General features: G+C 38.9%; 1 protein-coding gene across 1 annotated transcript in view; it reads right to left on the minus strand.

Annotated features, from left to right (window-relative positions):
- Positions 1 to 26,746, minus strand: part of dym (dymeclin) — a 73,472-nt gene that overhangs the window by 36,571 nt on the left and 10,155 nt on the right. Inside the window, exons 5-14 of the mRNA XM_012868991.3 lie at positions 26,463 to 26,599; positions 26,050 to 26,122; positions 22,824 to 22,949; positions 21,780 to 21,922; positions 13,043 to 13,228; positions 12,716 to 12,894; positions 11,213 to 11,338; positions 10,950 to 11,063; positions 10,738 to 10,832; positions 5,109 to 5,208 (exon numbers count right to left, since the gene is read on the minus strand). Coding sequence (XP_012724445.1) covers positions 5,109 to 5,208; positions 10,738 to 10,832; positions 10,950 to 11,063; positions 11,213 to 11,338; positions 12,716 to 12,894; positions 13,043 to 13,228; positions 21,780 to 21,922; positions 22,824 to 22,949; positions 26,050 to 26,122; positions 26,463 to 26,599 — 1,279 coding nt within the window. The remainder of the gene's footprint in view (positions 1 to 5,108; positions 5,209 to 10,737; positions 10,833 to 10,949; positions 11,064 to 11,212; positions 11,339 to 12,715; positions 12,895 to 13,042; positions 13,229 to 21,779; positions 21,923 to 22,823; positions 22,950 to 26,049; positions 26,123 to 26,462; positions 26,600 to 26,746) is intronic.

The raw sequence follows: 26,746 nt of genomic DNA on the forward strand, positions 1-26,746 counted from the left end.
AATTTTACGATTCTCGGGGACCCTGACTTCTACCGTGATAAAAAATATTCCTTTCAGATGCTGGAACTGCAACATTTATCAATCATCAGGAAATTCTGCACTGTTAAAAATAGCAATTTTACAGCAGACGACCAACGTTTAAAACCTTTCTATTGCTATTAACCAGACGGTTCCCGTCAGGTTGACACTTCAGTTGCAACATTAATCATCAACATTCATGAGTCAACAAAAGGAGCCAGCCATTATCCAGCAGCTGCCATTGTCGTCGGGTGTCACACCTGAAAAACTTGCCAAAGCTGTCATCGCAACAAGCTGATAGCTTGTAATTCTTATGTTTTTACCAGAAACAGGGCCCGCAGCCTAACAAGCGGAACTCACCTCAGGCTGTATTCACAAGAGTTTTCCTACAACCCAATTACTACCAAGGCTAAGAAATGTGTAAAAAGTCAGGATTATGAAAACAAGGGAAAACAGGGTTGTTATATCACACGTACAGCCTGCTTGAACAAAATAGAAGCAAAGTGAATAAAGATGAAGCAGAAGCTAAAAAAATTGTCTTGTGAAGGTATTCATGCATTTTATGATGTTAAAACAACAACCTTGAGTCTATTCTACTGGTACACCAAATGCAGGACCAACACTTGGTGTATCCAAGTATTGCATATTTAGGAAAGATAATATATTTAAAGCTTTTTCAAAACAAAAATCTTAAAATGTGGAGAGGATTTGTATTCAGTTTCTTTGGGTAGAAACACTAGCAATGACAGATAATAGTATGTTGAGGTATTTATCAGCTTTGCACATCGGGAGACTAACGTTTTTGCCCATTCCTCTTTGTAATATAGTTCAACCTAAGTCACATTGGATGGAAAACATCTGTAAACATAAATTTTCAAGTCCTGGCACATATTCCCAATTGGATTTGAGTCCCGACTTTGACTAGGCCACCCTAACAAGAAAGTCATTCCTAGAGTAAGATGCTGCCATCACCAGGCTTATGGTCGGGATTAGGATAGGACAATATGAACTTTTTTTTCATAATAATGTATATCTATTAGGACAATTTTGAGTAATAAGTTTAAAAGTGACAATAAAAATTATTGCAAAATCTATAGTAGTCTTTTTTTAGCAATACAGTACGATACTGGAGATCACAGGAGTCAAAGGCCAAAAGATGCAAATACTGCTTTTACAAAAATGTTACAATTATTGATTAGATTCAGTTCTCCAATTGTATTGCCAACCAGCACCTAATAACCTTTTTTTAATCTTATAAAACATTTTTACATTAATTGCTACTTTATTGGAACTAATGGTGAAACACATATGAAACAGTATGAATCCCCAACAATACTAATGATAGTTTTTGGTGTATATAAGCATCATCATGTGGAGATGATTCTATGATAATTGTCCATCTCTACTGGGGATGGTGTCTTTATAGTGATATGTAGTCCTCTGTATACTCCTTGAAAACAGGATTTTAAGTAGGTGTATCAGAATAGAGAAAGCCGAAAACAAATGCACACATTTGGTATTAATATTAGCAAAGGGCATTTAAATAATTTTGAAGACTGTGCACTACTTTGTGTTGGTCTTTTGCACGAATGCCCAACTAAATGCATTAAAGCCCTTTGCCTGAAACATCCCGAGAAAAGCTCCCGGGGAGTGGATTCATTTGCAAGAAGCTGTATGTTTATGTTATTCGTAAGTGTGCACATGCTCTAAAGCCAAACAAGGCACGTTACTTTTCATCAGAAGATGTCAATACACCTCGAGATGTGGATAGCAGACATGGGAACCAATGCCACATATAGCTGGCGTAGACTAAGCTAAAGGATAACAGCTGTTTTAGAAAAGTTGACTGACTCTTTCCTAAGTCTGTGACCCAGACTGGATGTCAGACGCTTTTCAAGGAAAAGAAAACCCTTGCAAAATTCCCATGAAATATGCTGAAAATTTGCCACATGCCCTTGAGCAACACGCTGAAACTCTGATAAATGGAGCAGCGCTGTTGTGCGGGCGAGCCTCCTCTCCGACTTTGCTCCACACGCACAGAGTCGTCTCATCTCTCTCCTGTGAGGAGGACAGGCTAAAACTGATCTCTTAAGCACAGCAGCGATTGTGTCTTTCCCCTTGCCAGCCACAAACAGTGATGAATATTGTGACTGTGCAATTAAAACAGCATAGCAAACAAGCCTTGGAGGATGAGACGTCTCCACAAGGCTGGTAATTGCATCGCGTGCAGTTGTGTCTTACAATGTGTGCGCTGACATGGTTTTGTAGAGGGCCTCATCAGACAGAACCTACATGGCTGGAAGAGCAATCGCACAAATCCACGTTCCCCAAAAACCTGAAGGCATCTAAGAGGAACACCGGCAAACATGACAAATATGTCCATGCGCACACACTAAATTCATCAAAATTGAACGGGAGAGCCATAAATAGAAGACGACAGATGAACCTGAAGGCATGAGCTTCTGATAATAAATATAATCAAATCTGTCAATAGTCATCAGCAGGCGCCTCGTTAGACCCGGACATCCGGGGCTTCAGCCCCAGATGTTCTCTGAATAGCCGTCGATCTTACAAAAGAACAAGCGTAGAATAATAAGATGCATTGAACTAAAAAAATTACATTAGATACCACATTTTTATTAAAAAAAAAATATATATGATTTTTTTCTCCTCTTTTCCATATAATCACTGCCCACTCCACCTGACCTGACATTAATAAAAGAAGACCAACAAATGATAGTTAGCGTGCACGTGGCACCGCGATGGCACAACTACGCTATATAATACACTGGAGTGCTAATCGCCCGCTGTTAGAACAAATCGCTTTGAAGCCACCAGCCGCCATATTGGTACTCCCTATTTTTCTCCAGTAACTAGGGAATATGTGCGCTACAGCATCAAACAACGATGATTTTCTCATGTTCAGGGGGGGCTTAGAACTTTTAAAATGTCAAATGCCATATACTTTTATGTTATGTTCTAAAACTATCAAGTACTGAGAAAGTCATGTGCTGAAATATTTTGCATTTTATTTATTTATTAAAGTATATATATATATATATATATATATATATATATATATATATATATATATATATATATATATATATATACACATATAATATATATATACTTGAATAAATAAATAAAATGCAAAATATTTCAGCACATGACTTTCTCAGTACTTGATAGTTTTAGAACATAACATAAAAGTATATGACATTTGCACCTAATTTCCTAGTAGTTGATAGTGTTAGTACATCCACTGACTGTAGAATTACCTGTGAAACGTTTTCACAGAGCCAGAAAACTGCTTGTTGTTGCAGCCAAATCCTATGGGATTCTGTGAGAGTAGGGAGTAGCAAGATGGCGGCCAGTGACTTCAGTTTTTCGGCAAAATGAGCACTCCAGTGTATATTATAGCTCAGTGGTAGACACAGGTGTACGGTGTAGGGAAGTGCAGAAAGGCTGTTTAGTTACACTGAGCGCCTCGAACAAGGCTACAATAGGGGACACACGGCTCATAAAGGCAGCCGTGGAATCATCAAGACGCGGTGCACACAGGAACCGGTGGAAGCAGAGCGCAAAGTCTCAGGCTGAAGATAGCGGTAAAACCTGAATAATGACTGAATGGACTAACGGTCGCAGCTAATCCCTTATATTTACCCGGCCACACACGGGTGGAGGTTTACTCTAATGAGCCTCATCAGGGTCGCGATGATGGACTTTCACCTGAGCTACAGTTTAAGTTAAAAGGTCTGTTCATGATATAAACAGTAGGAATCTTCTCTGTGAGCTTCCAGCTGGATCTGGATCATTGTTCAGTCAGTGAGTTACAACAGTAAAAGACACTTTTTTGTTCTCCCGTGGTGTCGCAGCCTACGTGATTGTTCGAACGCTCAATTCATATAAACGGCCTGGTGGTCCAGGTCAAGATCAACTATGATTTATTTAGTTCACTCTTCTATGGAAACTCGCCAATTTGGCTCCTGAAACTGGCTAATTGTAGTTCGTTTAGCGATCTAAACATCCAAGTTGCATTCTCCACTACTAGCCCCTTCGTCATGGGAGAGAGCACGTTTAACATGCGTTGGCTTGAAAGCAGGGACTGTAACAGTTAAAATCTGTGGTCTGTAAGGGCTAATGGGTAAATACACTGGGACGGGGAAGTGAGTGTTAACACTAACAGCACTAGAGCAAATACCAGAGCAAGCAAACGCTAAATAAATAAACTGCAAAGTCATGTTGCACGTATTACTTTTTTTTGGCATTTCACACAGATGCAACATTTAATTTCTTCTCATGAGGAACTCAAACCTGACTCAGTTACACAAGGTATGTCTGGAGGAATGGGACAATTCGCTTTTGGAAGGATGCACACTGGTTTTAATCCTAGTATTAAAAGAAAATTATACCAAACACTAAAAGAATGGATGTAAACTTTTTAATTTGACGTTAAATAAAAAAAGCCTCTTATAATTCTGGCATTTACCAGATATAAATTATTTTGGTAATCCTCAACAAGCTACCAGAAGGTCTGGATCACCCTATTCTGGTTTGTAGATGCAAAACCAATAGAATTTGCTATTATTTGTGGTACTAAACGCTATTAGCCCCACAAGCCAATAATACTGCAGTTCCCTCAGTTCAATGCATTTAATAAAAATGTAACATTTGGTCCAAATTTGGGCCTACTGACTTCCGAGTACAAATTTAACACACCACTCACTTTGCTCACGCTCTCGGCTGCAGTCTGTTCCCTGGAGGGAGTCACTACACCCCATACCATTTACTCCAGTCACCCTTACATGTTTTCCATGTAAAATGGCTCGATGTATAAACCGGAGACAGAATGCGCAAGAACAACTGCTTCAAAGCGAAACACATTTCTGGCTGTTGTTTTATGGTTTTCCACAGAGCCTTCCTTGTTCCACTAGCGGCTAATAAAAATGCCTGCACCTCGCACTAAAGGGTCACACATGTCTGTGTCAAATTCCTCTTCCTTATCCGTGTAGACATAATTCAGCATCTATTAATAAACTTTATTCACATTTAGAGAAAGCATGAGTGCGTATGTGTGCTTTACTCACATAGTCTGGCAAGGCCGTGTTGTCTCCTTCTCTGCCTCTTATACACTGTGTTGCCTGCTCCAGAACCTTGTTGTGCTTTTTGGAAAGCAAAGCAAATAAACTGATGGGAAAAATCGAGAGAGAGAGAGAGAAAGAGAGAGAAAAAGAGAAGGAGAGAGATAAAAGTTTGAGCTACAGCAACTGATGAATGGTACATTTCTATTAAGTACAAAGAACCCAAGTACCCTGTTGAAATATTTCCATTATTGAAACTAATAAATGATTGATGCTAAAACAGTTTATTCTTTTCTTAGAAAGCCAGAAGCCTTAGTTTAAGACAGATGAGTATTGAGACATAACTGTTTTCATTTCCAAATGAAGCTTTTCAAAAATAATGATTATTAATGAGTCTTCAATATAACAAAACAACCCAGATGCCTGTGCAAATTCTCAGCCATCTGGGTCATGGCAACCACAACCAGGCTCCAATCGGAGGCAACCGGGCCTCCGATTGGAGCCTGGTTGTGGAAAACAACCCGGACTTTCTCATGGGATCATCTTGACATCACAGGAGTCAAAAATCTACAAACTATCATTCTTAAACCATAAATTGTCCTCTCAAATCAATTTCTAATGTGAATTTTTTTTTGGTACAAATAAATGTTTGTCTTTTTCAAGTCTGTAAGTGACTGGGCCACAGTACAGGTGTGCAGACATGAAGCCAGTCTGACTAGAGCAGGGATCTGCAACCTTTACAACCCAAAGAGCCATGTTTGGCTATCAGTCAAGGTAAATGATAGTCGTTTTGAGCTGCTACCATATAACACCTTTTGAAAAAAAAAAAAAAAGGACAGCTTGTATATATATATATATATATATATATATATATATATATATATATATATATATATATATATATATATATATATATATATATTTTTTTTTTTTTTTTTTTTTTTAGAAATATCTATTATAGGAAATGTGTTGTAATTTCTAAAGAACCATCATTACATTTCTATTATTAGGACTTAAAAGAAAAATGATGGACACATTTTCTTGTATGAGATGTTGGTATTTGTTGAAAATGATGTTAAGAAAAGCACATAGTTGCCAATCTAATCACAAGAAAAATGGATCCAAAAAAATATTACTGGTATTTTTTGTATTATTATGTTGTGAAAAGTCATTGCAAGTATTCAATAAAAAAAAAAAACTGTGCAAACCTGCATTAATTAGTTCTTCAGAAATTTTTACCTAAGCTTTAATGAACCACTGTGTATAGGTTAAAGACGCCTTTGTGGCTCTGGAGCCTCAATTGCAGACCTCTGGACTAGAGCAACAAAGAGGGACAATGATCTTGTCACCATTAATGCAGCGTTGGATTATGTTTGACTTCAACAGACACCGTAAAAGCAACATATTTTACTTTTTTAACCAATTTCTAACCTTCATGTTTTTAAAATTGACCTCAATTGCCCAGGAGAAACAAACTTTTAATTTGTGTACTAATCTATGCCATAAAATGCAAAGGGCTAAAGCAACACAAAGAGAGCTCTGATACAGTAAATCCCCCTGAAGACCCACGTGTTCATCTGTCAGCACAGGAAATATACACATACAAAGTACCATAGTGGCCTGAACCCAAGAAAATTGGCCTTATGGAAGGGCTGGATCAGCTATGTGGCGATCTCCCTACTTATCTTTAGATCCAGAGCTCAAGGCACTGCTAGAACCATATAAAGACCTGTTGTTCTAAAGGTTTAGTTTTTTTTTTTTCCATTTGAAATGCCAGACCACCAAATTAGCTCCACCTGGTACGTTAACACACAATATAGAAGTATGACTATCTGACCCTTCCCATTTCAACATAAATTGGGGCAGTGATAGAAAAAAACTGATAAAATCTTCAAGACTTGCAGAATTTTAGTGAAGAAAGTTTGGCTTTTATTTTTCATGTAACTTAAGCCTGTAAGGTTTTCTGCCACGTAAGAAATAAACATAACTGGTACAATCTACATTAAACCTCTTATTAAAACATACAGGTACATCCCAGTAAATTAGAATACGATGAGGCTCACTTGTCAGATTAAAAGTACTTTTAGAAAATAACCTTTAAGCAGGTATTAAAAAAACTTATTAAACCCACAATCCAGTATTAAAAATATTTTTATTGCACTGACATAACATCCAATAAATGTTGTGTTTCCATTAGTTCTAAGAGGAAAATCATCATAAGTAACTAACTGGCTTGAAAACAGTCTGTGTGTAATTAATCTATATAATGGTTTTTAACTTAGTGAATTGCGTTATTGAAATAAATTAACTTTTCAATAATATTCTAATTTGTTGATAAGCACTTTTATTTAGCATGTTTGTAATATTTAGATGTTTGAAAGATGATAAACGTATGATACATCTTGGCTTTTTAGCAACATGATATTTGTACTCCGATTCTCTTTTCGATAAAGTGATTTCCTACTTTAAGACTTCACAATGTTACATATTTGCATGTAGCCTGATGCTAGTTTAGATTTTTTTTCTCCATATACTTTCTCTGAGCATTCTCACCTAGCCTAACGAATCCACAAAACTCACTTAAGGTGCGTTCATATAGAACGTAAACAAGGCGAATTTTTGGCGTTGATAGCCTGATATTGGTCGATTGTAATTAATCTCTCACAAACAATTCTCGTGGACAACACGGCAAAATCTCGCCCAACTCGCTTCACCACATCATCAGGCAGGAGAAGCCTCTACCTGCTTCCTCTTTTCTGTTCAACTCACCATGGTGGACCTCTGTTTTACCGAGCAAGTCATGGTACTTTATATAATGTGGAAAGCAGAATAACAGCATTGGCGTCCCTGGATCCAACAGATCCTCTAGAGACACACCTGGTTTGGCAACTACCGCCGCCTGGTCGCTCGCTTTCAGCTGTACTTCTGTCTGTCCAGGACCCAGTATGAGGACCTGCTGCCCCACGTCGGTAACCTGACTCCGCCAGATGGATTTTCTCCGCATATCCATCTGGAAACCTTCCATTGAAGTAATTTTGGGAAGGGGCGAAAATACTGGTTAGCTGATTGGCCTATGTTGGTGATAGACGGGCCAAATAAACCAATCAGATCAACGAAGCATATGACGTACTAACAGCGACGACGAAAACACAACTGCCAACTCTTGCCGAAACCAGTCGGAAGAAGAGCAAAAACATCTTTTCCTCTGAGAAAAGCCTCCAGAGCAGTGTTTTGCTCTTCTTTCAGTGAAGAAATACTCTGTAATTCCGATAAAACTTGCTCGATAGCCACGCTAACGCTAGTTTCATCGGCTGAAGCCGCCATGTTCTTTAGACTGAACTGTCGCGCTTCTCGTTGCGTCACACCTCAACCCGCCTCAAAGCCAACGCTGATTGGACGTTCGTTTGGTGAACTGCTCCAAATTTTCTTTAACGGAAAGTAGCCAGACTGATCTGCGAGTGAAACCTTGAAAGCTCGCGAGATCAGGAGGGTCTCACGAGGCTACCACGTCGGGGGATGGATCATCTTCTGGGGCACCAACTACATGGCTCTATCCCCACTGCAGAGCACCTGTCCATCTGTCTCCAGTCAGTAAACCCATCAGTGCTCAATAGAAATATAGCCTAATTGTACGATCTATACACATACAACATATAAAAAACATTTTAAGTAACTTAAGTAAAGTTCAGATTGTTGAACTCAAGCGTAATTTTGCTTTTATTTAAATACTACTGTAGTAATGTTGAATAAAAGTACAAGCTGTAGCAATAAACGTTGCAAAGGTGCAGGACAGAGAGAGGGAGATACATTTTTTTCCACGGCCCCCAAGGAATTGATCCCTGAATTTTTGCTGTTTATTGCCCCCCACCCAAAATAGGATGCTTCTCATCTAAGTCTACATATGCATACGCTTGCATAATAATATTGTGAGACAGCATACACATGAAATAATAACAGCAGCAGCTACAATTCTCTCTGAGGGTCAGATGTGGGCCAGGGTTCAGTGCACTCTGGCTGACATTTGGAAATTCCTGGCAGGAAATTCCCTTTATCTCGCAGCAGCCCAACCAGCTCAGCCCAACCCAGGCCATCACACTGATCATCATCATCATTATCATCATCAGATGCAGTCAGTTGCTCTACGTTACTGCTAGACAGAAGAGTACACACTCATGGCTGTTCTCTCCGTCTAAAAACAATCCAGTAACAGATACGGAGAGAGAGAGGCAGAGACACAGGCAGCAGGATAAGAGGAACCTTGAATGTGTGTGAATGTGTGCACGTCTTCAAGGAAGGAAACGTTCTTTCCCGTGTGCCTGAAGTGAACAGCCACAAATGACCTGATGCTGATGTCACTCTGTGTGTGTTGGGTTTGGGCCTTGTTCTCTTCTTCAATCTCGAATTAAGACCCTTCGCCTCAGTTCCCCTTATGTTGCATAACGTTGCTCTCTGCACTGAGACCCAGTACCCTTTGCCAGGTAACATAGGACATTTCCAGCTAATAAATCTATTAAAAATTGTATGCTATGTTTGAATTGGCCTTCTCTGGCCATTCTGCCCTCTTTTCTAACCTAGTAATTATTCAGATATCTGACAGGTGCATACACAAAAAGCTATGAACTGGTTGCAGTTCTGGTCAGAAGTAAAGGCTCTTAGTGATTGATTTTCTTTTTCCACATTGAATAATTATAGAACAATTTGGTCAAAACTAAACACAGGCTTACAAGACGTTCTGACAAGTCTGGTTGGATATTTCACCAGCGTCGGCTCCTTAACCCATCAAAATTGCAGGAAAAATGGTGAGACAGTAAACTTGTTTGATTTTTCAGCATCCCCATTCCATTTTTGTTTCATTTGGGGTTATTTTTTTTGGGCAAGCCTCCTAATTTTAATGTTTCACTGTCATGAAGCGGCAGGCAAACGAAGACTGTATGGAAGTCCTAACACTTTTGTGTTCCACATGACTTCATGCTGGTCTCTAATTGGTGGGTCAAAACGTGTAAAAAGTGAAGTAAAAAAAAAAATGAAATGACTGTTTACATATGTTCACAAATAGATAAATAAGGTATAGGGTTGGCCACTGTTCAGCAGTCTGACTGCAGCAGGGAAGAAAATGAACAAATGTGTACCAGACCGTGATTTTGTGTACAGCTTACACTTTGTTTTTTTAAGCTGCACTACACAATGTTACACTGCACATGACCATTCTGTGTGCTAACGCAGTGGTTTTCAAACTTTTCTTGGTGGGCCCTCCCGTGATTTAAAAGAAAGTTTTCACGTCCCCCTCCAACCAATCTTCAACAGTTAAACAAAGAAAAGCCAGCTGCAGTAAAACATATAACAATAAAATAAACTGCAATCTTCTTTAAATCACAAAACTACCACTTTTAAAGTGTAATTGTTTTAAGTTTAACTTTCTATTTTCCTGTGTAATTGAATTCAACATTGCCATCAATGTATATATTTTTATTTAACCTCTTAAAATTGGTAATTTTTCCAGTCATTGTCAACTGGACAATGACTGGAAGTGACCCCAGGGTACAAATATTTGTACCGTTACACCCCTTAATATAAAGAGACAGATTCAAATGCAGATAGATTTCCTAATCCTATCTTACTCTCGGTATGCCCTTACCTGATGATGCGCTGCGCGGCGTACTGATGGAGATTTCGAAACTGGGCTGACATGTTGGCAAGTGCAGCAAGACAGTTGGTATGTAGATATTTATCCTGAGGAGGATGCAGACACAACAAAAAAAAAACGGCTTACTAATGACCGATCTCTTTAGTGGGAACTCTCATCAGGAAATGCACAAACTGTGTGCTTGTGGGCGTGTTCGCTTTTACCCTCGTCCGCGTCATGTTGAATTGGATGGCGCGGATGACGACGAGGATGACCAAACTCCCGAGTGAGATTTCTGTCAGTGACCTCTCTGTGTACCATGAAACGTTCTTCAACACCTGAGAGGAGACAGGGGAGGCAGTGGTTGACACGTGGCTGCCGAAAAACCAGCGCGGATGATTGACTGTGGCGCCAGCAACTGGAACTAATGATTTTTAGCCTTTTTTCTGACAGGAGCTGAGCTGAAATGAAATGTGTGTCTACCCACCACCTCATGGACGGAGCGATTGAAGGCATCGTCCTCCGTAAGAATGAGGAGAATAATAAGGGCCATATAGACATGGTGAGAATTCCTGTCTTCTACGTGGTAAAGGATCTCGAGGATGGGCAAAACCTGAGAAAAAGAAGGAGAAGATGCTGAAAGAGCCCAGCGTGTACACACAAACTTTAATTTGCTATTATGCCTTTCTTTGGAATACGTCCACATTTACCTGATGAAATCGTTATGCTCATCTGAGAATAACAGCACCCTGCAATAGTCTGTCATGAACCTATTGATACTTTCTAACTAAGCTCTAGGTTTGTCTATAAAAACTTAAAAATGTGTTTTGTTTTTTCCTTGGAAATAAATATGCCATGGTTGGACATACGTTATAATATGCATGTGTGATTTACTGCACTTCTTGTTCCTGTTGTTGACAACATGTGTGCAAAGTTTCACGTCAATAGGACAAGGTATGTTGATGCTTTATGTATTTTTTTAATGAAATGGGTCCATTCAGCACATTGTGCCAAATATGTGTACAAATGTGCTAAATTCTCTTATATGCATTTTACCATTTTTGACCATAAAAGTCAATTTTCTTATTTTATAGGCTATGAATGTTTTCTAAGAATACTTTTTTCTTTCAAATTTAACTGTGTAACCATACATCATCTCAATCTAGTGGCTCTCATACGCATGACAACATAAGGCCAGGGGTGAATGCTGACCATAAGTCCCGCCCATCCTTATAAAGCGCTTCTCATTGGTTGGGTTTGTTGTGATGGCAAGCAAACACAAAGCTAAAAACAAGCATGCGACTGGAAACGGCGGTGGATTTGTATATTTTCGCACGAAAAAGCTTTGTAGTTTTATTGCTGACTTTTGATTATTATGAACAAAAGGAGCCTACCCATGCCTGGAACTGAAAACCGTGGGACACTCAAGAAGCCAATGAAGGAAGATAAATAACAAATATTTCCATATGGTCATAATCACAAAAACTTACTTTTTGGATTTTTATGATAGTTTGTGGCATAATTTAATTAGTATGATAAGTTTTCTTGAAAAAAAAATGGGAAAAAAATTATGTTCACAAAGCTGGTAGTGATTGAGAAATAATTTGTCAGGATCACACCAAGGCCATATTATACAGAGTGCAGTATATACAGAGCAACAAGAAGTTAAAAAGATCAACTGTGTGTCATAAAACTGTTTTTTTCTTCGCCAAAGGCTTCAGTGCGTCCATACTGTTACATGAAATAACTGGCACTGGTTCCCACTGACAGGAAGCGCACCATCTGTCACTGCGCACACCTTTGCCTGTTCACTGGACCGTAGCATCGGTCATAAATCTAACAGTTTAACTTCCATACCAATCTGTATGAAAAAAAGACACTCAATGACACTAGAATAGATTTTTTTACCACGTCTGCTCCTTGCATCCTCCTGATCGGTTTGTGCGAATAATAATAAAATAAGAGTCACTTTTCAGCTTCCCCCACCCACCAGATTGTCCATGTCGGTTCTTGACAGGATGTACATCCTCATGTAGTCGTTCTGGTGGAGCAGGGTGTAGAGCAGCAGAGTGGCATCGTCTGAGCTCTGCTGCTCACACAGAGCGGTGTACAAACTGTTGAAATTGATCTGGAAAGTGTGAGGTGGCTCCACAGGCAGCGCCGATGTGTCTACAAGCGCAAGGGTAAATATTGTGAGGATTACTACCAACACGGTTTTATTGCCATCTGGCACAAGTCACACATGTACGGTCCATAACGGCGTTTCAAAATATACAGCAGAGTACAACTAACATCTGATCTTCTGTGCCGTTATTACCTTGTGTGTTTCTGAAAGATGTGATGGCCTGGCGGAAGGGGTTGGGCCAGTCAGGCCCATCTGTCAGATTGACCAGTACAAGCAGTAACAGGAGGCTCTGATCGGATAAAGGTAAAGGATTGCTTTCATGGTCTGTCCCAGCTCTGCTACCAGCTCCACCCAGAGTGAAGACGCTCCAAAGACCACCTACAGGGGAGGAACACAAGAGACATTTATCAATGGATACAAATGAAAACGCTTACATAATAGTGCAAGTGTATATTAGGTTGCTTTAGCCAAATATTGAGAACCTTCTATAGTCACGATTATTTACTCCTCAGGAAAAATGGGTGTAACAGTCACTAAGAACTATTAGATCGTGCTTAGTTCACAGATTACTTCAGGCAGGATCACTGAATAACAGAACAGGGATGTGATCCAGTGAAAATACCTACAATCTAACAGCAAACAGGCTTAACATGGAGGCAACCGGACTTTCGCTCAGTTCTTTCTGAAAACGTTTCGACACCTATCCTGGAGTCTTTGTCAAAAGAATTTGCACAGGCACCTACGATCTATGTAGGGCTGGGCGATATGGATTAAAAAATAAATCTCCGATTTTATCATACCAAATCCGATTAATCGATTTTTTCCTCCTTTTTGTTTCATAAAAAGAAATTAAAGAAATTATTTTAAAACCTTGCATTTTATGTCAAGCATTTCGTCAGGGAGTTGACCTGAATTCAAAGTGCAACTAAAAACAAGCTGTGAAACATGCAAAACAAGATGGCAGCCGTGCCATTATAAACAATGAAAATATAACAAAACATTTGCTGCTAGTGGTATTACACAATGAGCTAAGAACAGGCTTCACTGCACTTGTGAACTTCAAACTAAGTTAAAAAAAAAAAAGTAAATGAAGTACCTCGTATTATGGTAAAAAAAAGTTTCCACTTAATATTTTGACAATACATTTGCCTAAACATATATTCAGCATCACATGCTGTTCTCTTCATGGAAACCCAATGAGTGTATTGGCAAAATAAAATCCAGATTTTCCAAAAATGAAATCTTAAAGAATTGTAAATTCAAATTAATCTATTAAATCGATTTATCGGCCAGCCCTAAATCTATGTCAGTGGTTCCCAAACTTTTCAGCCTGCGACCCACCAAAACAATCCCTGGCACCACATTGCCAGGGAATGGCAACCTCTTTTTGGCAGCTGGGATCTTTTAATATTACAAATTTGTAAAATTACAACATAAAGTAGCAGTTTTCTAAGAGCTTACAAAGAAAGCGTTAAAATGAGGAATGGTGAGCTTCTGTTTCACAAACACTCAATCTTTTTAGCACATCAGCAACAAATCATCTAGCGACCCCCTCTTTGAAAAGCCCTGATTTATTTCATTTAACAGAACATGCACGGCAACCAGCAGCTATTCAAGAGCCCGGTGTTTTCCGACATGTCTAAAGCTCATTTCCCGAAACACTTCTGCATTATGGCTGCAAAGACAAGTCCCTCATTAAGATGCCTCGGCTTTCATAAGTCAACCTTTCAACAGGGTCATGACCTCCAATAAGGCCCGCTGACGTGATGCTGCCATTGCAGATCCAGCAGGTGGCCACAGCAATGCTGGTTTTTAAGTACTTACCCCTTCTAGATATAATGTCTTTATTTATCATGGCAACACGCATCCCAATGAAACGTGTCCTCTGCATCTAACCCATCCCTTCTAGGCAGCAGTGGACTCCCACTGTGGTGCCTGGGGGGCTAAGGGTCTGTTGCTCAGGGACCCAGGATGGCAGTCTGTGGGATTCAAACTTGGGAACTTACAGCCCGGCCACCACTCACCAGATTGATGTTCTGATAAACTCTCTTAGCGGCTCAGGGGTATAACAACAACTTGACGTTAACGTCCCTTAAGTAAGTTAACATGATATATCAGGGAAACAGCTTAGGTCTGGTTTGAAACTAAACGCTATGGAATAGATTTTTTTGAGGATATTAAGTTTAAAGCATTAATTTAATTAACTTCTCCACACATACTGTGGAGGGGTATATAGCACTGGCTAAATGTTCAATAGATCTAAGTCATCGGTGCATCTCTATTGTCATATTTGACCTTTTCTTCTGATTCAACAGATCAGGCAAAAACATTATTATTCATTGTGAGTCACGCTTTTTTTGCACAAAATCCAGCTCAATATTTACTCTCGTTTGGTTTTGCCTCAGGGGAATCTGTCACTTGAGCTGCTAAACGACCTATTTTCCTTTTTGGCAGAAGGGGGTGTATGCTGGATGTTTATAGATATGATTTTATTCCAAAAAAATAAACAAAGAATGTTCCCAGTTATTATGAATTTGCAAAGGACTATGCGCGCTCAGACTGATGTAATCACAGAAAAAGGGAAGCACAATGAAGCCGCACAGATCACTTCACAGCACCTGAAATTTAAAAACAACAGAGACAGCGCCTCAACAAAAGAGAAACTGGAACTGTAGGACACCCGGTCTGGGTGAGCACATTTTCTTTCCTGCTCGGGGATCAGAGACACAGACGGCAGAATTTGCCGCAGAGCCCCCAAAGCGCTGGCCCTTTCAGGCGTCACGAGAAGCATGAGAAACACGAACACCAACGTACACAGATGACTGTCTCTGGCTCCTGCGTGTCTACCACAACTGAACGCACGGCCAGACGGCAGAGAAGCAGCGAGGGAGCCGGTGGAGATCAAGCTACTGAATCTGAGGGGAAGCCAAGTGGACTTGGCGCCATCTAGAGTTGAAGGCCGCAAAAGCAGAACACTCTGAGCAAATTACCAAATGTGCACTTGGATTAGGGCTGAACAATTAATTGCATTTTCAATATAATCGCAATTTTAAAAAACACAATTTCCAGAGGTCAGCAATTTTTGGCTATGTAACAATTAGTGAATCAGAAGCGTCCTTTAGGTGTTGCTAAAATGTTTAAAGTGGGTTTGCTCCACATGGAAGGGAAGACAGTTGCAGCAGTTAGATAATCTAATTTTATTACTTGTTTTAGAGTTTATATAAATCATACTTAGCATTAAGTACTGGTCAATCAGTTTAATACATAGACTTACTTGTTGGTTGCACTTTGCACTTTATGTTCAACAAGGATTGATGTCGAAATCAACTAAAAGCTGTTCTCTTGAATAATATTCTGATCAATAGAAACATTAAAAGTTCTTGTTTAAAATAGTCCTTGTTGACAAACATCTTTATTCAGAGGCCATTTTTGTTGCTTGTGGTTAATGCAGAGAAAAGTCAAAATTGCAATTTTGATTGAAATATATTGTAGGCAGAATGCAATCGTTTCTGCACCAAGTTTAGATGCTGTAGGTTCTTTTAGCAACTAATCCGCACGGCGAGGAAACAAATTAATTTGTTGTTTGTATATGTTTAAAAAGACATGGTAAATTAAACTGGTAAAAAAAAAAAATCGTATTAAATCGCAATATTAAGAAAAAAAATTGCAATTAGATTATTTTCCAAAATCGTTCAGCCCTAACTTAGATGATACAGTATATCTAAACGCTGACTTAATTTCAGTGCTAAAATGCTACGGCAGCATTTAAAAAGTGCTTTAATGTTAATCTGTATCATACATGGTGAAAAAAAAAACACAACAGAGGCGACCCCCAGAGTGAAATGACATCTCTCCCTACATACACTCTCTCTCTTCTGAGTAAAAACCGGAATGAGACAGAAGGATAAGGGGATCCAATGAGATCCCGGATGGAGTCCGGTTCATCAGATCGCCGGCACCAGCGTGACTGGGCCGGCGGTGTCAGGGAGCCCAGTCTGGCGGCCACATTTCCTGCACACTCGCACGCACGCTGCATTTCGTTTCTGTGGGTGCCGTTTGTTATCCGTCTGCCTCGGTGCCCTCTCGCTGTCTGCCTAACAAGCACATAAACTAAACAACGTTGCAAAGCTTGGGCTGCGCGATGGCACAGAGAGCAGGAGGAGGGAAGTGAGGGAACTCTGGCAGCGGTGGCACCATCAACCTCAGGGTCACAAATCACTTGTATTAAGGTAACACTGTATTAAAAACTACAGATGGGATGCAACAAGAAGCTGCGGCTCAGCAAAAAAGCAACCGTCTGTCTATGGCGTTTTGAGATATCGATTTTATGTTCTTTTATCTCATGCCTAGGTTTTTTTTTGTTGCTTTAAAGCAATTTAAGGAGTCTGTATGAATTTAAAAAAGTACATTTAAGTTCAGTCCGTCAACAGTTTACAAGCGGTCAACCAGCCGGCTGTAGACTACTGGAGCTAACAATCTGACTAATAAACCAGTTAATATCAACTTGTTAGACCTGTTTTACTGTATCCGAAGGTAAATATTGCTCAAATTAAGGTTTAGTTGAAACTAATATTAAGTCTAACAGGTGTTTTAAATTTTTCTTCTTTGGTCCACATCATAATAAACACAATGCATAGACATTATCGTCTTCTTTTCAGTAGTACATACAGTTAAGTCCAAAACTATTCATATTCCAGCAGATTGTGGTGTAAAGGAATCTCAGGAATATAACCAACATGTTTCCTCTGCCTGGAAGTTGTATTCATGTTTTGGAGCGAGCTGAATCTGAGGCAATCTGTAAAGGGAGCTAAACATTAGGGTGATGGCCAGGAGGCCTTCCAACCTCAAAGACTTGGAATCCCTTAAAGAAAAATCATCAACACACCAGTGGAAACTTGCAAAGAGATGGTCAGCAGTTACAAGAAAGAAAAGCTAAACACCACTGATGCTTCTTTTAAATTGTTTTGTTACCTTTTTTTTAGGGTTGCCTGACACATTCGCCATAAGTATCAACCTTTTTGGCCTGAGTGAAGAAAGAATTAAAATCCAAATTTGTCAGGGGTACGAATATATTTTAGCTTAACTGAGTGGCATCTTATTCTGTAGCAAAGTAAATAATTGTTGCTAAACTATTCTAAATCTTAAAAAGCCAGGCTAGGCTGAAAGCACTTAACCAACCAACGTTTTAGGTCATGGTTTTTTAAATTGAAGTCTTGTCCTTGTGACGTAGAAAGCCTTTATTCAAATTCAACAACCAAACCAGCCATGAGGAGCGTCTCCAAGATTTTGAGATTCACAACATTCTATTGCATTCCTTTCTTTTGATTCATGTATAAATTGTGCAAGTTATTTAAAAGAAAACAAATCCACAACAACACACTTTTGGACAAACTGAATACAACTCTAATAAACCGCAACCTTAAAAAATGTATTTTGCCACGCTGCTGCAATGCAGAGGAGTGAATTTCTGGTGAACGGACACAATGTGCTAATTCTTTACTTGCATAACAGTAAAAGAAACAGCATCAGAGCTTCAGGCCAAAGCCTTGACCAAGCATGAGGCGAACAGCACACACGCACACTCTTTCCAGAGATGCAATGAAGATCCAAAACAACAGGATCTCTACAGATGAAGAAGTTAAATAGGGGGGGAAAAAATGCTTTCTTTCAAGAAAATATCAAACCCGCAGTTTTCCAAATACTGCCAAAGAATTAAAATCTTTACGCAAGGACATCAAGAAAATTAGAACAGAATTTTAAAATATGATCTGATTAATTTATTACGATGCAAATACACACAATCAAAATAAGTAGTGGATCTCTAATTAATTATTTAGAGGGAAACACGCTGCAGCAGTGGCTTTAGAAACAGTAGCATCCACATCGTGTCAGCTCAGAAATTAACCTTGTGCGTGTGTGTGTGTGTTTGTGCATGTGTAGCTATCGTTAAAAGGACCAAAACTTGTGTGTGTGTGTGTTTGTGTTTGTAATGTGGAAACCTTCTCACCCTCTTTACTGGCATTGCACTTTTGACAGTAATGCGGGACATTTGACTCATCTTTTTTTTTTTTTTTTTTTTGTCTTGACAGAAATATCTTAGAGGTCACCAAGATAATGACATTTCTGCCTCTCGGCAACAAACGGCAAACTAACTCCATCAACACTACGGATTCCTTCAGAATGAAGTGCAGTAAGACATTCAAAACCTACCAAAAGAGGTTTATGATCATTTAAATTAAAAGAAAACAAGAAGACCTGGATTACTTTTAGTTTTTACTTTCTAATAGCACTCATTATTATTTATTTGAATCTTTATTTGAGTCTTTATTTTATCTTCATTTGGGTCCACTTATCTGGAACAAACTTCCAGAAAACTGTAAAAGTGCGGAAAGCCTGAGTTCCTTTAAATCGAGATTAAAAACACATTTGTTTAAAATTGCCTTTGAATGTTCCAGTTAAACTGTTTTACTGTTTTTAAATGTTCTTTTTTGTTTCTACATTCTATCCCAACTTGCTTTTATTCCTATATTTTTATCATGTAAAGCACTTTGCATTGTCTCTGTACTGAATTGTGCTATATAATTAAATTTGCCTTGCCTTGCCTTGAATCTGACTCGCCATTAGGGTTAAAGAGCCCTTTGCCACGCTAACAGGCACTCAAAAATCTTTGTAGAAGATCAAATAATATGATTTGATTGACATATTGGGCATCTTACCATTTATTTTCAAACTATATCTATTGACTATATATGGATACACAATGTCACACCCAGTATTATTTACATGCAAGGTAGAATTAGATTTAAAGTAATCTTGTAAGTTTAGCAACACGATTCTTCTGAACGAATGCCATTTCCACATTTTGGCCAGTCAGAGTCCTGAATCTGAATCTGTGGAGGGAGCTAAAGATTAGGGTGATGGTAAGAAAGCCTTCCAAAGGCTCTTGGAACTCCCCACCAAAGATCAAAGTGCCAGTGCTCAGAAACTGTAAGAATTTCAAAGGCGTAAAGCCGATATAAATTTTCCACTGATTGATGAAAAGGGTGTAAATTATTTCCGCATGCCATTTTAATAAAGTATAAATTAAAGCAAGCTTTTTTTTTTCAAAACGGATCCTCAATTTAAATAAACTCGAAGTGCATTCATGTAAGGCAGCCCACGCGTTAGCAACAATAAACCAAGTAAGTTCATTCAATATAAAAGTTATGTTTATTTTGGCCCTATGTTAGAAACAGGACATTATATTATCCGGTGCGCCTTCTGGTCCAAAAAATACGGTATACTTTTTATTGGGTGACCAACATCCAACAAAATGTATGCATTCGACAAATGCAGCAAGATGAACATTTTTGTTGAAAGAAAGCTATAAGAACTTTCCCTTTGCAGTTTGTCACAGGCCACGTGTTTAAGAAGGGGATCGAAGCGCCATGTGTGGTATAAAACTGCAGATCAGCCTGAACAAGTCACCCCCCATGCTGAGACATGGTGGTGGAAGCATTGTGCTGTGGGGAAACCTTTAATTAGCAAGGGCGAGGAAGCTGGTCAGAGTTGATGGGAAGATGGATGGAGCTAAATAAAGCACGATCCAGGAAGAAAACCTGCTGGTTGGGTAAATGACCCTAAACCTTCAGCCCTGGCTGAATAAAAGGAATATTCATGTAACCATGCATGAACTAAATCCTTTTAAGAATCTGTGGCAAGACTTCAAAGATGCTGTTAAAAAAAAAAAACACTCTCCACGCAACTGGACCGAGCTTCCTAACTTTGAGGAAAGAAAGACGGCAACTTTTAGTCTTTAGATCTTCAAAGCTGGTAGTGAAGTATCACAAAGGGTCTGCAGCTCTAATGGTAGCAAAAAATGTGATAATCATTCATCCTTCGTGTTAGCTGTACGTTACTGAATCAGCACCAGTGAAAAACAGAAGATTTTTTTTTTTATATAGTTAAATAATTAGCATTTTCCAAACAGACACTGGAGAAACATACTACAGTAATTGTTTACAGTCACATGGAAAAACATCCATTTGTTGTGCATTTTGCCCATCTCCTGATGGTATAAATCATTTGACACAGAGGGGGGAAAAAACAAGGGTTTCAAAGCTTTGAGCATAAAGGAGTTTGTGTCTTTGTCGGCCTCGGAGTGTGTGTGTGTGTGTGTGTGTGTGTGTGTGTGTGTGTGTGTGTGTGTGTGTGTGTGTGTGTGTGTGTGTGTGTGTGTGTAAGGGAGGCGGCTGCAGACAGACGGGCTCTAGGGGATTACAGAACAGGACAGGGGACCATAACTCATCAAGCCGATCAACTGGCCACAGACAGACAGGCTGGGGTGAATGGTGATTGCTCACTGATAAGAATCTGCAACCAACAACCAACAAAGAGCATATATCCGTGGGGGAAACCCTGCCCTATTCTCGCATTCACACACATATTCAACGCACACACACACACACACACACACACACATTTTAAAGCAGTCTGAAGCACTCAAACTCTGCTTATCCTTGACTCATCATTCTCAACCACATTAATAAGATTTCTCTCACTCTTTGGCTGTAAACGGAAACAAGAAAATAACTGGCAGTAAATTCAATTTACACGGCACCTTTTGTTTTTTTTTTTTGTTTTGTACACACTGACAATTAATGCTTGATGTGTGAGGATGCTTCCAAAAGCAATCAGCATGCGACCACTAGGCCTTCTTGGAACATGTTTTAGGCTTGCATGAGCCAAAAAGTCATTTATAAGAAGCAGCTTCAAAATGAAAATTTCTAATTAATTAAAATCAACTAATTATTATTTTCCCCACAGAATTGAATATTTCAAATCAAAAAAACAGAACTGTATTCGTGGATACAAACTATGTTGTGAGTGGAAAAAAAAAAAGAAAAAAAAAATCACAGAGCCCTATTTTTGGATTGTTTTGTGCACATACTTGCCACCCCAGACGCCAGCCCATAAAGAAGGCCACCTTCAGCTTTTGGCTCAAAAATGTGGGCTGCAGGAGGGGGAGGACACTTCTCCTGTCTGATGAAGTTATAGAGCAGGGTCTTCACCAGGCGACTGGTCAGCTCCAAACTAGGAAAATGAGAAGTAAACGGGTCTGAACAATAATCTGGAAGCCTTTTAATGCACAATTCTCAGAAACAATACAAACCAGACAACATGATGGGGAAATAAGATGTCATTTTTGGTCTATGTACCGTATTTTTCAGACTATAAAGGCACACTTAACATCCTTACATTTTCTCAAAAATTGCTGGTGCTCCTAATATATGATTAACATTGTGCTTAGTGACTGATTTTTTGTGGTACGATGCGCTCAGAAATCTGTTCAAATGTGTAAGTACGACTCTGGTAAGCAATGAAGCCGCTCTGCTCAATGGATATTTGGAGCATTACGGTACAGTGTGTCACTACCTGATAGGACCCCTGAGCTGTCTCCAAGACTGCCTGACTGTAATGTCGAAACTAGAAGTGCATTCTTGTAAGACAGCTGGAGTACGCGCTAGCAACAATTAACCAAGTAAGTTAATTCAATATAAAAGTTACGTTTATTTTGGCCTTAAGTTAGAAACAGGGCAGTGTCGTCCAACTACTCTGTCCTCTCGACAGAGACGAATAGCTCTGTCTCAGGAGAGGGCTGTGTACCGGGAGGGGCGGAGTGATATTACACACTTGGGAATAATATTTAATGTGCCTTATAATCTGGTGTGCCTTATGGTTTGAAAAATACGGTAACCTTTACATTAAATATTACTTGTTGTGTATATGAGAGCTATCAAAAGTCAAGGTTTTAAGCCATTTCCCAGTACAAGAAGACAGTTTTGACACATTTTTATTCTGAGTGTGTGGCAATAAGCTTGAGGAAGAAGGAGAGCACACAGAGACCTTTTATTATTCTGATTTAACCTTTGCATGAATGCTGGACGCAGCCATTGATGATACTTTACAGTAAAATAATGAATGCATTTCTTACCATCGACCCTTCATGATGTGCTGGTATATTAATCCATCTCGGAGGATCTCTTTGTGGAAGAGCTGATAGGAGAAGAATATCAGCAGTGTTGTCACTGCTTCAAACAGGATGCTGTAGGTGATGTCCCTGCAGGAACAAGAGCAGATAGTTTCACACAGGATTCATGTTTACAAGATATGCAGTTAAAAATCGTGTGGTTATTTTTCAGCTTCGCCAAAATCACTTATCCTTGACTTTCGATTGGGTGGTAGAAGACACAAAAATCTCATGTTTTTCCAACTGAAACCATATGTATGGGCCACCTTGTTACGTTAACACTCTTCGGTGTAGAAGTTGTTAGTGAGGGAAGATGACAGAAATATAGTTATTTATAGTGCCATAGACTTAAAGGGACAGTGTGTAACTAATTTGGCTTTTAATTAGCAAAAAATAAAAAAGTCGAATAACCTCACATAAAAAAATGAAGCGTCCTCATAACTAAGAATACGTTTTTTACAAATACATAGGTGTCGTGCACCCACTGGGAGGCGCCATGTTGCTTCGCCCTTTCTGATTTCAGTAGCTGAAAGGGGACAAACTTGTCAGCCTTACACGTTTTCTCTATCTGTGTTTATAGTGGCTTATTTTAGAGACAAAATAAGCGGCTGCTCTTTCAGAAACAAGCTACAAAAACACGACTCACGGAATTTACGAACGAATTTAGAAAAAAAACGAGCAGACTTGGCAACATTGCCCAAAAACATTTCACACGATGACCGTAGTTATTAGCAGTGGCTAATACACGGAGGACATGTTGATATTATCAAATTTCTGACACTCTGTGGCTTCTGTAATAGTTATTATGCGCTTAACGGCGAGGTTGTTTCTAATTCATTTAGCAATCTTAAAGGTAAGATGAGGCTCTAAACTCTGAAGGGAAAAAAATATACAGAGACCAATGTTTACAGTTCGTTATACTAACTGCTAATCACACAATTACACAGTAAAATGTAAAAGCTTGTTTAAACTCTGAGTCGTTTTGTCTATAGTATAACCCTGTTTTACAACAGCTGATCTAAACACAGTGGGATGTTGGTTCTGCTGCCAATATAAATTGTTAATGACCGCTCACAGCAGGAAGGATTTAAACAAAGAATTGTGAATACTGTTAATTACATCTCTGAAAGAGAAAGTTGAAAGGACTAAACTCTGTACTGGCAAGTCAGAGCAAAACCTAAAGCTCAGAAATAGTTCACAGATCTCCAACTGTGTTTCCAATATTCAAATAAGATACAGACCTTAAAAGAGAATGGAAGTTGTTCTTAATAAAGCTTTATATGCTATTTCCCATGGAGAGATTAAGGAATTAATGTGGACCTGAAAGCTATTCTTTTTAAACCTTAAAATGAGATAAACTTGTTTTAATTGGTGGACAACAAATAAATGGCTTTAACTCGAGTTCCCTTTTGATTTTAACAATAATGTTTCATGCTTAAAGCAAAGAGAAACAGTAAAAAAAATTATATCAGGAGAAAATTATGCAGCACTAGCTTAAGTCATTGATTTACTGGGAGTAGGAGTATTTCAAATATCAAGTTTCATTCCACATGTAGCAAAAAAAAAATATATATATATATATATTATTATTATATTAAAAAAATTATACTTAATGGTAAAGCAAGAAAATAACCATCGACAAGCTGCCGACTGATGTGCCTGTCAGTACCATAATAATTCCTAATTAGTTTTAATTAATTGCCTAATAAACTATTTTCAATGACAATTCTAAAAGAAAAGGACACCTTTAATTAACAATCCTGCAACCAATCAGAAAACGATGCCTACATCCAAAGAGCAATTAAAAGTATCAATGAGATAAGAAAATGACTTCCTTTATTAAAAGAGAAAAGCAATAGAAAATCTGACAAACTAAGTAATTTACCTTGACAAAATATCTTTATCAAATGTATTTTTAAATTTCCTTCTTTTCTGCTGTATGCTTCTCTATAAAATAAAATAAACATTTACAGGTAATCCGGTCTGGTGCTTTGAAATTACAAGTAGCATTAACAAGATAATCTAAACGTTCTCTTCTTCCAGGATGATAATCCCAATATTTGATCGACTGTTTCACATGCGACTGGAAAAGGAAACCAGCTACCGCTCATGTGAAACAATGACATAAAAGGTGCAGAAGTGTGCCGGAGATTCGGAGAGACTACACCGAAAGAATGGCTTGATTCCCAAAGCAGGAGCACGTACGGAGGAAATGGGCTGACAGCCACAAAGTGGCGAAGGGAAGAAAAACAGAGAGCCTTTAAGCTTGAAACAATGAATAATGCTGGAATGCTGAATGCATTTATACAAGTGCCAGGTTTTGATGTCCGGAGACAACCGGAGGAAAAAAAAAAAGAAAAAAAAAAAGAGAGAATGAGGAGGATTGGAGAGAAATGAGTTAGACAGAAGACAAGGTCAAAACTGAACCCGTACAGACATGAGAACAGAAAAAAAAAAGTGGACAGTGCGGTATTGAGGAAATACCAAATGTCAGGCAGTTTGCGTGAACTGGTTTGACATGGCTAACAAGCCTCTGTGGAGTGCAAAGGGGATGTGTGCAGAGCTGCAGTCTCCCTGTACGGCTTGTCGACTGTCAGTCAAATAATTCACCCATTGATGAGCCACCCACTCACTCGCTGAAATATTCCCTCATTAATTCAGAGAGTTAGTGTGTGCACTGCCCAGTGGGAGTAAAGGCTGATTTTATTTCTCAAACATTATGTTCTCTTCACTCCCACTCACTGGAAAACGTTCATGAACTTTCATCTCAAGCCTTTTCTCTTCACCTTAACATCACTTTCTCTTTGCCTTTAGACGCTTCTGCGTCGCTTCCTTTTCATATTTTACAGGGTTTTGTTCTCCCAGCGTGTACCTCTAGCCTGCCAGAGCAAGGCCTGGACGTACAGCAACGGATTTCATATTTCCTCGGGTATAAGAAGTGAACGATCAAGGGTAGGACTAAAAACACAAGACTAAAAAAAAACGAAGAGTTCACGGGGATTAAAAGCGACACTTTTCAATGCACGTCTACGGTGACACCACAGACACTAATCTATAATAATTTATAATAATTAGAGTGTGGTTTGAAATAAATACAGTTGTGACTTATTGTGTGTGATACAGAAGTGTGTTTTAATTGAAGTGTCTTGAACGCTCACATCCTTAAGTACTCGTGCTCAGATATACTTACAGCAAGGGTACTTCAACAATCAGGTGAACGAGGTTAAACAGCAGCTCCTCCATGAGACTCTCACTCCCGGTTTCTACATTAGTGGTGAAAGGACATATGAAAACACACATACACACACACACTATTTTAAAAAAGTAAAAAAAAAAAAAGAAAATATTTGTATAAGTTTTGGACAATAATTTCGTATGAAATTTAGCTGAAGCATGATGAATAAGCTAAACAACATTTAAGTGCAGTCGAAAGTAAAAACTATTCACAGCATGTGGTTGACTCAGCAACACCTTCCTGGAGTCCTTATCACTGATTTCTCCTGAATATATTCTATAGCTTTATAGTATAGAATAATATATCTTAAACTATTAGATTATTAAATCATTAGCTCCCCAATGACAGCTCAGTCTGATGGGTCTCACCTTCACTGGAGCCTGGCGCCCTCTCCTGGTAGGAGAACTGTTGTTGCAGCTCTTCCTCGCTCATCTCGCCCACGAAAACCTTCACCAGGCAGCGAATCATGAACAGCGCATTATGCGCTTGCCAGATGAATAACTGACTGTGGCAGAAACACACACAAAAAAAAAAAAAACATCACCACTTTAATGCAACATGTCGACCCATATTTGCCTTTAACGCTTAAGCTGAAACAGTGATATGGTGTTTCAGGATAAAATATATTGATTTTAATGTAGAGTTTTCCTTG

The sequence above is a fragment of the Fundulus heteroclitus genome, chromosome 8 (genome assembly GCF_011125445.2).
Source record: "Fundulus heteroclitus isolate FHET01 chromosome 8, MU-UCD_Fhet_4.1, whole genome shotgun sequence".
NCBI lineage: Eukaryota > Metazoa > Chordata > Actinopteri > Cyprinodontiformes > Fundulidae > Fundulus > Fundulus heteroclitus.